The 14,021-nt window shown below is 48.3% G+C and overlaps 1 protein-coding gene across 1 annotated transcript in view; it reads right to left on the bottom strand.

The window, feature by feature from the left end:
* Nucleotides 1-2,385: 2,385 nt before the first annotated feature.
* Nucleotides 2,386-14,021, bottom strand: part of LOC149427720 (DNA fragmentation factor subunit beta-like) — a 19,722-nt gene continuing 8,086 nt past the window's right edge. Inside the window, exon 3 of the mRNA XM_089667735.1 lies at nucleotides 2,386-2,570. Coding sequence (XP_089523861.1) covers nucleotides 2,386-2,570 — 185 coding nt within the window. The remainder of the gene's footprint in view (nucleotides 2,571-14,021) is intronic.

The raw sequence follows: 14,021 nt of genomic DNA, 5'->3' as shown, positions 1-14,021 counted from the left end.
GGCGAGATTCAATTTTCCCTGTCACAAAGCATCCTGGGACACCCAGGTCACACATTCCAGGAGACAGACGGGTACTTTGCTGTGCATGCGCCATGCCATCTCATTGGGGGTGCCTCCGGTCCCATCCTTTTTTTGCAGCCAGCCTTCTAATGATGTGTCACCAACCCAGAAGAGTCAGGCCAGCCTTCTAATGATGTGTCACCAACCCAGAAGAATCAGGCCAGCCTTCTAATGATGTGTCGCCAACCCAGAAGAGTCAGGCCGGCCTTCTAATGATGTGTCACCAACCCAGAAGAGTCAGGCCAGCCTTCTAATGATGTGTCACCAACCCAGAAGAATCAGGCCAGCCTTCCAATGATGCGTCGCCAACCCAGAAGAGTCAGGCCAGCCTTCTAATGATGCGTCGCCAACCCAGAAGAGTCAGGCCAGCCTTCTAATGATGCGTCACCAACCCAGAAGAGTCAGGCCAGCCTTCTAATGATGCGTCACCAACCCAGAAGCATCAGGCCAGCCTTCTAATGATGCGTCACCAACCCAGAAGAATCAGGCCAGCCATCTAATGATGTGTCACCAACCCAGAAGAATCAGGCCAGCCATCTAATGATGTGTCACCAACCCAGAAGAGTCAGGCCAGCCTTCTAATGATGTGTCGCCAACCCAGAAGAATCAGGCCAGCCTTCTAATGATGTGTCGCCAACCCAGAAGAGTCAGGCCAGCCTTCTAATGATGTGTCACCAACCCAGAAGAGTCAGGCCAGCCTTCTAATGATGTGTCGCCAACCCAGAAGAGTCAGGCCAGCCATCTAATGATGTGTCGCCAACCCAGAAGAGTCAGGCCAGCCATCTAATGATGTGTCACCAACCCAGAAGTCAGGCCAGCCTTCTAATGATGTGTCACCAACCCAGAAGAGTCAGGCCAGCCTTCTAATGATGCGTCACCAACCCAGAAGAGTCAGGCCAGCCTTCTAATGATGCGTCACCAACCCAGAAGCATCAGGCCAGCCTTCTAATGATGTGTTACCAACCCAGAAGAAGCAGGCCAGCCATCTAATGATGTGTCACCAACCCAGAAGAGTCAGGCCAGCCTTCTAATGATGTGTCACCAACCCAGAAGAATCAGGCCAGCCTTCTAATGATGTGTCACCAACCCAGAAGAATCAGGCCAGCCATCTAATGATGTGTCACCAACCCAGAAGAATCAGGCCAGCCATCTAATGATGTGTCACCAACCCAGAAGAGTCAGGCCAGCCTTCTAATGATGTGTCACCAACCCAGAAGAATCAGGCCAGCCATCTAATGATGTGTCACCAACCCAGAAGAATCAGGCCAGCCATCTAATGATGTGTCACCAACCCAGAAGAGTCAGGCCAGCCTTCTAATGATGTGTCACCAACCCAGAAGAATCAGGCCAGCCATCTAATGATGTGTCACCAACCCAGAAGAGTCAGGCCAGCCATCTAATGATGTGTCACCAACCCAGAAGAGTCAGGCCAGCCTTCTAATGATGTGTCACCAACCCAGAAGAATCAGGCCAGCCATCTAATGATGTGTCACCAACCCAGAAGAATCAGGCCAGCCATCTAATGATGTGTCACCAACCCAGAAGAGTCAGGCCAGCCTTCTAATGATGTGTCACCAACCCAGAAGAGTCAGGCCAGCCTTCTAATGATGTGTCACCAACCCAGAAGAGTCAGGCCAGCCTTCTAATGATGTGTCACCAACCCAGAAGCGTCAGGCCAGCCTTCTAATGATGTGTCACCAACCCAGAAGAGTCAGGCCAGCCTTCTAATGATGTGTCACCAACCCAGAAGAGTCAGGCCAGCCTTCTAATGATGTGTCACCAACCCAGAAGAGTCAGGCCAGCCTTCTAATGATGTGTCACCAACCCAGAAGAGTCAGGCCAGCCTTCTAATGATGTGTCACCAACCCAGAAGAGTCAGGCCAGCCTTCTAATGATGTGTCGCCAACCCAGAAGAGTCAGGCCAGCCATCTAATGATGTGTCGCCAACCCAGAAGAGTCAGGCCAGCCATCTAATGATGTGTCACCAACCCAGAAGTCAGGCCAGCCTTCTAATGATGTGTCACCAACCCAGAAGAGTCAGGCCAGCCTTCTAATGATGTGTCACCAACCCAGAAGAGTCAGGCGGCCCCCTGATGACATCAGAAGAAGATGCCGGTCCAGAACTGGGTGTGTAGCAATAGATCTCTACAGATCACCAATGGATCACTGGGCATGTATGGGGTTTTTTTTCGTGCAGAACCCAGTTATAGAGGTAAGAGGGGGAAATTCTTTATATATTAAAAGAACGACTCTATAGGTCTCTATATATTTAGTTCTACTGTACATGAGTTCAGTCTTTCACAGATCAGCCACAGCAGGCATTGACTAACCTTCGAACCACGTCTTGTCTTCCTCACGGCGTTCTGCCACGATATTTTCGTTCAGGTTTTGGACAAAGTCAACCAGTATCTTCTGAGTCTTGGGAGCCTGTTCATCCAATAGAAGCTTCCGGGCAGCTTCAGGGACATTGGCCAGACTTGTGTAAAACGAATTCAGCAACCAATCAATGCCTGTGACAACAATGTGAGAAAAGAAAAGCAAATTTGTAAGAACAATCTAGATTTCCCATTAGACTCGGGCCTTGGGGTCCAGGAAAGAAAGAAAAAATAAATTAAAAAAAGGAGTAAAAAGATACTCTACAGGCTTCACCAATACAATAGTAAAAACCCTAAATTATATACAGTGGGGATGGAAAGTTTGGGCACCCCAGCTAAAAATGTGTATTAATGTGCATAAAGAAGCCGAGGAAAGATGGAAAAATCTCCAAAAGGCATCAAATTACAGATTAGACATTCTTATAATATGTCAACAAAAGTTAGATTTTATTTCCATCATTTACACTTTCAAAATAACAGAAAACAAAAAAATGGCGTCTTGAAAAGTTTGGGCCCCCTGCAGAGTTAATATCTTGTACTGCCCCCTTTGGCAAGTATCACAGCTTGTAAACGCTTTTTGTAGCCAGCCAAGAGTCTTTCAGTTCTTGTTTGAGGTATCTTTGCCCATTCTTCCTTACAAAAGTCTTCCAGTTCTTTAAGATTTCTGGGCTGTCTGTCACGCACGGCTCTTTTAAGGTGTATCCATAGATTTTCAATGATGTTGAGGTCAGGAGATTGTGAAGGCCATGGCAAAAGCTTCAGTTTACGCCTCTTGATGTAATCCCCCGTGGATTTCCAGGTGTGTTTAGGATCATTATCCATTTGTAGAAGCCATCCTCTCTTTAACTTCAGCTTTTTCACAGATGGCATCAAGTTACCATCCAAAATTTGCTGAAATTTTATTGAATCCATTTTTCCTTCTACTCGTGAGATGTTCCCTGTGCCACTGGCTGCAACACAACCCCAAAGCATGATTGACCCAACCCCATGCTTCACAGTTGGACAGAGGTTCTTTTCATTCAATTCTGTGCCCCTTCTTCTCCAAACGTACCTTTGCTCATTCCGGCCAAAAAGTTCAATTTTAACCTCATCGGTCCACAGAACTTGTTTCCAAAATGCATCAGGTTGTCTATATGTTCATTTGCAAAGTTCAAACAATGATTTTTGTGTTGAGGACGTAGAAGAGGTTTTCTTCTGATGACTCTTCCATGAAGACCATATTTGTACAAGTATCTCTTTATAGTGGAATAGTGACCACAACTCCAGTGTCTGCCAGATCTTTCTGGAGGGATCGTGCCGTCAAACGTGGGTTTTGAATTGTTTTTCTCACAATCCTGCGAGCTGTTCTGTCTGATATTTTTCTTGGTCTTCCAGATCTTGCTTTAACTTCCACTGTTCCTGATGACTGCCATTTCTTAATTACATTCCGAACAGAGGATATTGACATCTGAAAACGCTTTGCTATCTTCTTATAGCCTTCTCCAGCTTTGTGAGCGTCAAATATTTTCAGTTTCAGTTTTCTAGACAACTGCTTAGAAGAACCCATGGTGCTGATTGTTGGGGCAAGGTCAGATGAGTCGGGGCATTTAAAACCTTTGAGATTGACATCATCTGGTCTGCCCAGACGATGATTGAGAACAATCCATGACACTGGCAGGTCTCAGCTTTGCAAAGGGGGCAGTACATGCTATAAATTCTGCAGGGGGCCCAAACTTTTGCAGACGCCATTATTATGTTTTCTGTTATTTTGAAAGTGTAAATGATGGAAATAAAATCTAACTTTTGTTGACATATTATAAGAATGTCTAATCTGTAATTTGATGCCTTTTGGAGATTTTTCCATCTTTCCTTGGCTTCTTTATGCACATTAATACAAATTTTTAGCTGGGGTGCCCAAACTTTCGATCCCCACTATATAATGTCCCCGCAGCTTCTAAGGACAGCATGTGGGAGGGGTGAAACGCGATAGGCGGGGAGTTCTGGTGACGTCACATGTGGCCGGTGGAACGCATGCTGTGGCAGTGTTTCTGGTATAGAATCACATGCCTCTTTTATCAATATTATTGTGAGTGTAACCTCATTTTTTTTTAAAAACAATATTTATTGAATTTTATACGCTTGGTACAAAAATACCTTGACATAAAACTCTGTAAAACATTTTTTTTCTTTTTTACATCACAGTGGCGATTACAGAAGGCAATACAACTTCTGTAAAGGGAACAAAAGCAGTATCCAACTAGACATCAATGTCACAACAAATCAGTATAACACAAGAAGGAAAAACAAAAATTATTAATGCAATTCCCTAGGAACGGAAGTTTGGTTATGCAGTTCTGAACAAATACATCTCTATCGAAAAATAAAAACCAATTGAGAAAGAGTGTCATCAAGGCTACGAAACATAAGCAGGAGCATGGGCTCCATTACGCGTGACTGGGAAATATAGAGGCAAGGAGTGGGGCTACGAGAGGGGTTAGGCAATCGTAGTTTACCCAGCGTATTGGTAAATTGGGCTTTGAGATACCAAACCGAATATCGAAAAGGTTCCATATGGGTGGCCAGTTCCGCAGGAGTGAAGGAGTGTTCCATAAAGTGCCGCCATCTAGACATGAAGTGATGTGTGGATTGAAAATTCAGGTTAATGGTGTCTAGCTTCTCCAGATTAAATAGGGCAGTTAGTGCCTTTATTACCATTTTAAGCTGTGGAGGGTTGGGCTGTATCCAAGCTTACATGAGTGATCTGCGAGACACTAACAAACAAATATGAATCCACTGAGGAAGAGCATTTGGACTTGCTGACATCGCGGGATCTTGATAACTGAAGAGACAGAGCATAGGGTCTTTGGTTAGAGTGATGTCATACAGATGATTGATGTAACGAAGAACTCGGTCCCAAAAGGTGGAAACTTGGGTACATTCCTAAAGGCGATGAAACAAAGTAGGTCGGGTGTGGTCGCACCAAGGACATGTAGGGCGGGGAGTGATCACTGGGTTCGCTGAAAAAGGATAGTAAGCTCTGTGGCTGATATTAAATTGAGTTTCCCGCCATGTTTTGCAGAGGACGAGTGAAGAGATTTTCCGGTATCCCGACAATATTTTGTCCGGAGCATCATCAGTAGACAGTATAGGTGTGACGGTCAGGGGTCAGGCTCAAAGACCAGTTGCTATAGCAGTGGAAAGGCTTACCTGAAACCAGCAGGATAGGTACCCAGGCAGGTCACCGTGGCGGAGGAGTGGGATCACCCGAGGTGGGGAGTCTAAGTACCAGCCGGTGTTCACCAGAGCTCCTAATGGTGGAGATGGATTTGGCTGCGTGTTAGCAGCAGGTCACGGTCCTCAGGATCACCCCACCAGGAGGTGAGCAAGCGGAGGTCCAGTAGCGTATAACCAGGTAAGGATCAATTGGAAGCGTGGTCAGTAAACAAGCCAAGGTCGGTAAGGAGCAGTCATAGGTTGGGATTGGGCAGAAGCGTAGTCGAGAACAAGCCAAGGGTCAATAACAAGTGATCGCAAAATATGGATAAAAGCAGAGATGACAAGGAGCATGATACTGGCTGGAGAAGGCACAATAATCTGGCAAACAGGAAGTGCAGAGACATGGCTTATATCAGGAAGTTCATGGGAGGAGCAAGGGGTTCAAGGTTCATGATAAACAAGGTCAAGGTAGGATCATCCAAATAATTGTCAAGGGAGCTTCCAGCATTCCAGGTGGTTCAGCAAGAAGAAACATTGCCTACCACCGCAGAAGGCCCAGGTTTGGACCCAGGCTCTGACAATAGGAGTCCATGGCTTGAAAGGAGTAAAATGGTACTTTGCAGACTGGTGTGAGATTAATGAGAGTAAGTTGCCAAGATGGAATAATTATCCTGATGTAGTAGAGTTTCTATAAAGGTGCGCTGGAAGGGATATTGGTTTTGAAGAATAACACGTCATGAGGAAGGTCACCAGCTGATGGTAGTGAAAGATATGGGATCCCTGTAGGGAGTATTGGGCAGCTAGTACTGAAAAAGGCTTGAAAGTACGTTTAGCATCATCAAGGATAGATATGACTTTAGTAAGTCCATTATGAGGCCAGTGATGGAATGCTCAATACTCACTCGCTGGAGAGAACATAGGGTTTCCAAGAACAGGCAGATGGGAGGATATCCTTGGTCATAGGTCAAGTAGTTTTCACATTTCCCTCCATGCCAATACTGTCTCTAATCAGGAGGTTCAATCGGAGGTAAGGCCTTGAGGTCAGAATGTAGAATGGCTGGAAGGTGTAGCGGAGAGACCAGGGCTTCTTCTAGGGAATAGTTCGAATAACGGGATTTCCCAGTAATCCAATCAAAACTCTGATGGAGGAGGCAGGACAGGTTGTAGACTCTAATATTCGGCAGGTCTGCACCCCCCTCACTCTTCGGGAGACTTAGCTTTTGTAGTGCAATACGCGGTTTCTTATGCTGCCACAGAAAGATCTGTAAAGCCCAATGGATCTTCTGAACATCAGAATGTTTTAACAGAAGAGGGAGCGTTTGCAAGGGATAGAGCAGTCTTGCGAAAGAAACCATTTTGTAAAGATGACATCTCCCAAAGAGTGAAAGGGGAAGAGTCGTCCAAACTCCCAATTTCTGTACAATCTTGTTGCCAAAAGGGGGGTAATTTAGATAATAGAGAGACGATGGTTCTCTGCCTATGCGGATGCCCAAATACGTGATGGACTGAGTGGCTATACCAAAGGGAGAGGAATGAATCCAACGCTTTGATGTAGTAGCATTCAAAGGGAGTACTTCGCTCTTATTGAAGTTGATTCCAAAGCCGGAACACTTACGGAAGGTTGCAAACAGATCTTGAAGTGGTAGGAAATCTTTGGGTGGATCCGAGGAAAATAGTAATATATCATCCACAAAGAGAGCTGAGCGGAGAGTAAGGTCGCCCATCGTGACACCAGTAACCCCTGACGTGGAATTGAGCCGCCTGCACAAAGGTTCAAGGGCGATATTAAAGAAGAGGGGGGAGAGCGGGCAGCCCTGCCTAGTGCCTTTGGTCAAGGGAATGCTCGAGGAAATAAAGTCAGACAAACTAGCCTAGCCGTGGGCGAGGAGTACATGTGTCGTAAAAAGTCCAAAAGGCCCAAAAAACTGATCCTCTTCACAACCATGAAGAGCCAAGCACAACTTATGCTGTTTGAAGGCTTTTTCGGCGTCTAAAGATATGAGTGCTGGATCCATCTGTGGGTTTGTTTTAGCATGTTCCAGGGCTAATAGTACTTTGCGGATGTTAAGAGTAGCCGAGCGACCTGGCACGGACCCGGATTGGGCCGAATGTAGTATTTCGGGAAGTAATAGAGCCAACCTGGATGACACAATTTTGGAAAGTATTTTGGTGTCTACATTTATTAAAGAGATGGGTTGGTATGATCATGGGAGCAGCGGATCTTTCCCCTTCTTGGCTATGAAATTCATGTGCGCCTGGGAGGCAGCCAGAAGATATGCTCCCACATCCTCCCACATTGCCTTATAGACATGATACAGAGTGTCTGGGATGAATTCTGAAGTTAATTTGTAGAATTCCGCACTAAGACCGTCAGGTCCAGGATGTCATGGTCCCCCCTCCCCTGCTCCCTCTCTTCTCCCCCCCCCCCTTCGGTTCCCTGCACCCCCCCTTCCCCATTGCATGCCCCTGCACCCGCATGTAGCCCACATAAAGTGGTGTGCTGGGGACCGGGGAGCTGCCTCCTGCTGGGAGTCCCCACACCTCTGCTTGGCCAAGCGCCAAGTCTGCCACCTCACTGTGCCTGCATGTGGATTCCCCACATGCAGGCTGCCTGGATGTTGCTGCACGCCCCCCTCCCCTTGTCTTGGCGGGCACAGCGTGGCCCCGATGTTCCCGTGCTCTGCACCCACCAGATATAAAGGCCGGAGTGAGGTGTGGGACTTGTTGCCGCGGCAACCTGACACCAGGGCATCCGTTGCCTGGCAACCTGGGAGCGACGTGCTCCAGAGATAAAAGACCAGAGCAGGACCCGGGCAGGGTATCTTCCCTTGCTTGCAACCCAGGGTGCTGTGAGAGGTCCTGTGCTGCGGCCAGACCCTACAGCCAAGCCAGACTTAACCATTGCCTACCAGTCTGCCCTTCTCATGTGTGCCCCCCAGACTTAACCCATTGCCTGCCAGTGTGCCCTTCTCCTGTGTGCCCCCTGGACTTAACCCATTGCCTGCCAGTGTGCCCTTCTCCTGTGTGCCCCCCAGACTTAACCCATTGCCTGCCAGTGTGCCCTTCTCCTGTGTGCCCCCTGGACTTAACCCATTGCCTGCCAGTCTGCCCTTCTCCTGTGTGCCCCCCAGACTTAACCATTGCCTGCCAGTCTGCCCTTCTCCTGTGTGCCCCCCAGACTTAACCATTGCCTGCCAGAGCCTGCCTTCTGTTGTGTGCCCTCCGGACTTAACCATTGCCTGCCAGAGCTGGCCTTCTCCTGTGTGCCCCCTGGACTTAACCCATTGCCTTCCAGTCTGCCTTCTCCTGTGTGCCCGGACTTAACCATTGGCTGCCAGTCTGCCCTCTGCTGTGTGCCCTCCGGACTTAACCATTGGCTGCCACAGACTGCCTTCTGCTGTGTGGCCCCTGGACTTAACCAATGCTTGCCAGTCTGCCCTTCCCATGTGTGCCCTCCGGACTTAACCATTGCCTGCCAGAGCTGGCCTTCTCCTGTGTGCCCCCCAGACTTAACCATTGCCTGCCAGAGCCTGCCTTCTGTTGTGTGCCCCCTGGACTTAACCATTGCCTGCCAGTCTGCCTTCTCCTGTGTGCCCCCCGGACTTAACCATTGCCTGCCAGTCTGCCTTCTGCTGTGTGCCCCCCCGGAATAAACCCATTGTTTGCCAAAACCTTGCTATTCCCACCGTGTGCCCTCAAAATCTTTCAATAAAAGCCTTGTGTGCCCCAGTGCTCTCCACGTATGTTCTGTCCCACCTACACCTCCATCACAGGCAGTGGCACAAATGTCGTCTCGTGTAATGGGAGCATTTGGGGCAGTTAGCTGGGATACAGAAAGCTTGGGGAGATTAATGGAGGCTAGAAAGTCCTCGGCAGCTCTAGAATCAATCGGGTCCTCTGAATACAGGGAAGTATAATAGGATGTAAGAAGGTCATTAATTTCAGACGACAGCGTTACAGCTTTGCCCGCGGGTGACCGGAGCGCAGGGATACGAGTGGGAGTACGAGGACCAGCACTAAGCCGTGCCAGCAGCTTTCCTGCCTTATTGCCGTATCTATAAAATTTTAAAGTGGAAAAGGCCGATTTGGCTGCCTCCTGGTGTTCAGCCCAGTAATCAAAGGCTCATTTGGCAGATTGGCAATTCCGCCTATTCTCGTGCGTGCGATTAAGGGAGAGCGCAATATGTGCCTGACGAAGAGATTCGCTCGCCTGTTGGTAGAGCTGTTGGAAAACAAGTCAGCGGGTAACGTAGCGATCTTCGGCCTGACCAAAAGCGCACCCATTTATGCGGTGGCTTTTGAGAACTCGGGTGATTCTGAAAGGGTGTGGAATTTCCCCTTGTGGGGGGGGAGAGGAAGCCGGTGCAGAAGAGGGACTTTGATCCATGACTGTTTCAGGGGTACCATTAAGGTGTTGCTTTGCTTCCAATGGCGAGGTGAAGGATATCCCTTCTCCATACGATGGCTGGATATGAAGAACAGCGGGATAAGCCAAGGTGAACTTAACCTGCCTGCGATAGAGTGGAGCAGATCGCAGAGAAGGCCTTTCGTTGTCGCATAACCTCCATTGAGTAGTCCATGAACAGGAGCAGTTGGTGTTCGTCCACATATAAAGCATGCGTGTGCCGAAATTTCTGAAGGATGGCCTGTTTGTCAGCATAGTTCAGAGAGCGGACAATCACCGGCCTAGGTTTAGTGAGAGAGTCAGATGGCGGACCAATACAATGGGCTCTTTCAACCACGCAGGGATGTCGCAGGCCAAGGTGCTCCGGAATGGACGTGGCACATACGATGATCAGCATGGAGGGAGAGAACGTCTCACACAGGCCTATAATGCGCAAATTGTTCCGCTGTGAGTGGTTTTCTAGATCGTCTACCTTATCCTGAAGATCTCTTTGGACCGTGGTGAGTTGGGCTACTGCCGCAGAAACAGCCAATGAGTCGTCTTCAACGGAAGAGATCCTATCTTCCATCTGCGTAATGTGCTGGGCCTGAGCGTGGAGATCTTTGTGTAGCTGTTCTAGCCCTTTAGGAACAGCACCGTCAGCTGGTGAGAGTAGGTGCCAGGAGTGCCATGACTGCGTAGGCGATGCCAGCTGGTGAGGCAGGGTGAGGAGCAGGAGGCTGAGGCTGGTGAAGGTTCTGCTGATCCCCTGTGTCAGTGGGGATGACTTCAGCGGCGGCCAGCTTGGCTGCAACAGCCGCTGTGTCCCCCTGCGACAGACGGGGGTCTGAAGAAGAGCAGGATCGCTCCACCAAGCGGTCCATGTATTCCCCTGGGGCCGTGGATTGAGAGGTGGGGGCCCCCGAAGTGTAGCAGGCTTCTGAGGGCAGCGGTGGAGGATGGCGGCGGGAGCAGAGAGACAGCTCACCTCCACTCCATACAGCCCCGGAACCGGAAATATAATCTGATTTTAAGCAATTTAAATAAAATAACAGTATTAAGTTATGTACATTTCTGTGATCCTCTTTACATGTAATCATCTGTGATCGGGGCCGTGGATAAGGGGGTACCACCAGTTGTCCTGTACAGGGCCCAGGCCTGCAAGGGGGCCCAGGCACCGAGGTGAATTGGATGTGGGCAGGGAGGGTGATCAGCACAGCGGGAGGGGGCAATTACTGGAACTGATCCCCTGTATGGCTCTCTACAGCAGCTGAAATCTGGCTTCTTCTCCTCTCCCTCCCGCTGGCTTTCAGCTGTGGCAAAGAGAGCCAAATAGGGGATCGGTTCCAGTAATAGGTCCCCCATCCCACACCCATCACCCTCCCTCTGCATCATATATTTCCCCCTGGTGCTCAGGCCCTCCAATGTGCCCCCCACCCTTGCAGTGCTGCCGGACTCCCTCCTCTCCTTCTCACCAGCAGCTGCAAGCACACAATAGGATCCTTCAGGATGGAGAGCGGGGTAAAGGTCAGGTAAATACGTCACATTTACCAGCCCCTTCCTTTCCCGAACAAACACAATGAGTGATCAGTACAACTCGCTCACTGTGTTCATTCATAGCTGAAGCATAGTAAACTGTGCTTATTTGGAGAGGGGCCCTGTCAGGTTGGCTGTATGGGGCCCCATGGTTTCTAACAGCAGCCCTGTCTGTGATTCCCGCTGTGAATTGGAGGAACGAAGGAGAGAAGATCCCACTTTTAAAGTTGTTCACATAAGTGCAATTTGACTCTTAACATTTAAGCGTCAACACCAGCCGGTGAGTAGAGGAACAAAGGAGGGGAGCACAGCAGGATCCCTGCACCATCCAATAGCCTTTGCATCCTTGCACTTTTTTTTATGGACCGCACCTATTTAAAAACAGTCCTGGATCCTTTCTTGGATACACAGAATATAACTGGATATAACTTTTTTAGGGAACGTTGATCCAGGGATTATCCGATTGCCTCTCGGGGGGTCAGGAAGGAATTTTTTCCCCTGCAGGAGGAGATTGGATCGTGCTTTTCTGGGTTTTTTGCCTTCCTCTGGATCAACTGTGGGTGGAGGATTATAACTTGTTTTTTAATGGTTGAACTGGATGGACTTTTGTCTTTATTCAGCCAGACTAACTATGTAACTACAGTGGGGCAAAAAAGTATTTAGTCCCCACCAATTGTACAAGTTCTCCCACTTACAGAGATGAGAGAGGCCTGTAATTGGCATCATAGGGAGACCTCAACTATGAGAGACAAAATGAGAAAACAAATCCAGACAATCTCATTGGCTGATCTGGAAAGAATTTATTTGCAATTTATGGTGGAAAATAAGTATTTGGTGAATATGAAAAGTTCATGTCAATACTTTGTTATATATCCTTTGTTGGCAATGACAGAGGTCAGACGTTTCCTGGAAGTCTTCACAAGGTTGGCACACACTGTTGCTGGTATGTTGGCCCATCCTCCATGCAGATCTCCTCCTCCATGCAGATCTCCTCTAGAGCAGTGATGTTTTGGGGCTGTCGCTGGGCAACACGGACTTTCAACTCCCTCCAAAGGTTTTCTATGGGGTTGAGATCTGGAGACTGGCTAGGCCACTCCAGGACCTTGAAATGCTTCTTACGAAGCCACTCCTTCGTTGCCCGGGCGGTATGTTTGGGGTCATTGTCATGTTGGAAGACCCAGCCACGTTTCATCTTCAATGCCCTTGCTGATGGAAGGAGGTTTGCACTCAAAATCTCACGATACATGGCCCCATTCATTCTGTCCTGTACATGGATCAGTCATCCTGGTCCCATTGCGGAGAAACAGCCCCAAAGCATGATGTTGCCACCCCCATGCTTCACAGTAGGTATGGTGTTCTTTGGATGCAACTCAGCATTCTCTCTCCTCCAAACAGGACGAGTTGTGTTTCTACCAAACAGTTCTATTTTGGTTTCATCTGACCATATGACATTCTCCCAATCCTCTTCTGGATCATCCAAATGCTCTCTAGCAAACTTCAGACGGGCCCCGGACATGTACTGGCTTAAGCAGGGGGACACGTCTGGCACTGCAGGATCAGAGTCCCTGGCGGCGTAGTGTGTTACTGATGGTAGCCTTTGTTACGTTGGTCCCAGCTTTCTGTAGGTCATTCACTAGGTCCCCCGTGTGGTCCTGGGATTTTTGCTCACCGTTCTTGTGATCATTTTGACCCCACGGGGTGAGATCTTGCGTGGAGCCCCAGATCGAGGGAGATTATCAGTGGTCTTGTATGTCTTCCATTTTCTAATTATTGCTCCCACAGTTGATTTGTTCACACCAAGCTGCTTGCCTATTGCAGATTCAGTCTTCCCAGCCGGGTGCAGGTCTACAATTTTGTTTCTGGTGTCCTTCGACAGCTCTTTGGTCTTCACCATAGTGGAGTTTGGAGTGTGACTGTTTGAGGTTGTGGACAGGTGTCTTTTATACTGATAACAAGTTCAAACAGGTGCCATTGATACAGGTAATGAGTGCAGGACAGAGGAGCCTCTTAAAGAAGAAGGTCCAGGTCTGTGAGAGCCAGAAATCTTGCTTGTTTGTAGGTGACCAAATACTTATTTTCCACCATAATTTGCAAATAAATTCTTCCAGATCAGCCAATGAGATTGTCTGGATTTGTTTTCTCATTTTGTCTCTCATAGTTGAGGTCTCCCTATGATGCCAATTACAGGCCTCTCTCATCTCTGTAAGTGGGAGAACTTGCACCATTGGTGGTGACTAAATACTTTTTTGCCCCACTGTATGTAACACTTTGGGTTAGCTTCGGAGGTCCAGTATGACAAAATAAGGGAAGTGGATTAGGAAGTAGCACCAGCCGAGCCGAGCGGTTGCGAAAGTTGTGAATCCTCCTGTGGCTCTAATGGTAGAGCTGGACTTTAATAACTTTACCATTTTTGTTTTTCCTTTCTAAACTGTTATTTTCTACTCTGAAAATCCAAAAATAGCTCCATTCAT

This window comes from Staurois parvus, unplaced genomic scaffold, assembly GCF_062004578.1.
Source record: "Staurois parvus isolate SC_StPar_1 unplaced genomic scaffold, SC_StPar_1.0 ptg003541l, whole genome shotgun sequence".
Lineage (NCBI taxonomy): Eukaryota > Metazoa > Chordata > Amphibia > Anura > Ranidae > Staurois > Staurois parvus.
The sequence above is the reverse complement of the archived record's forward strand: the minus strand, read 5'-3'. Positions and strand labels throughout refer to the sequence as shown.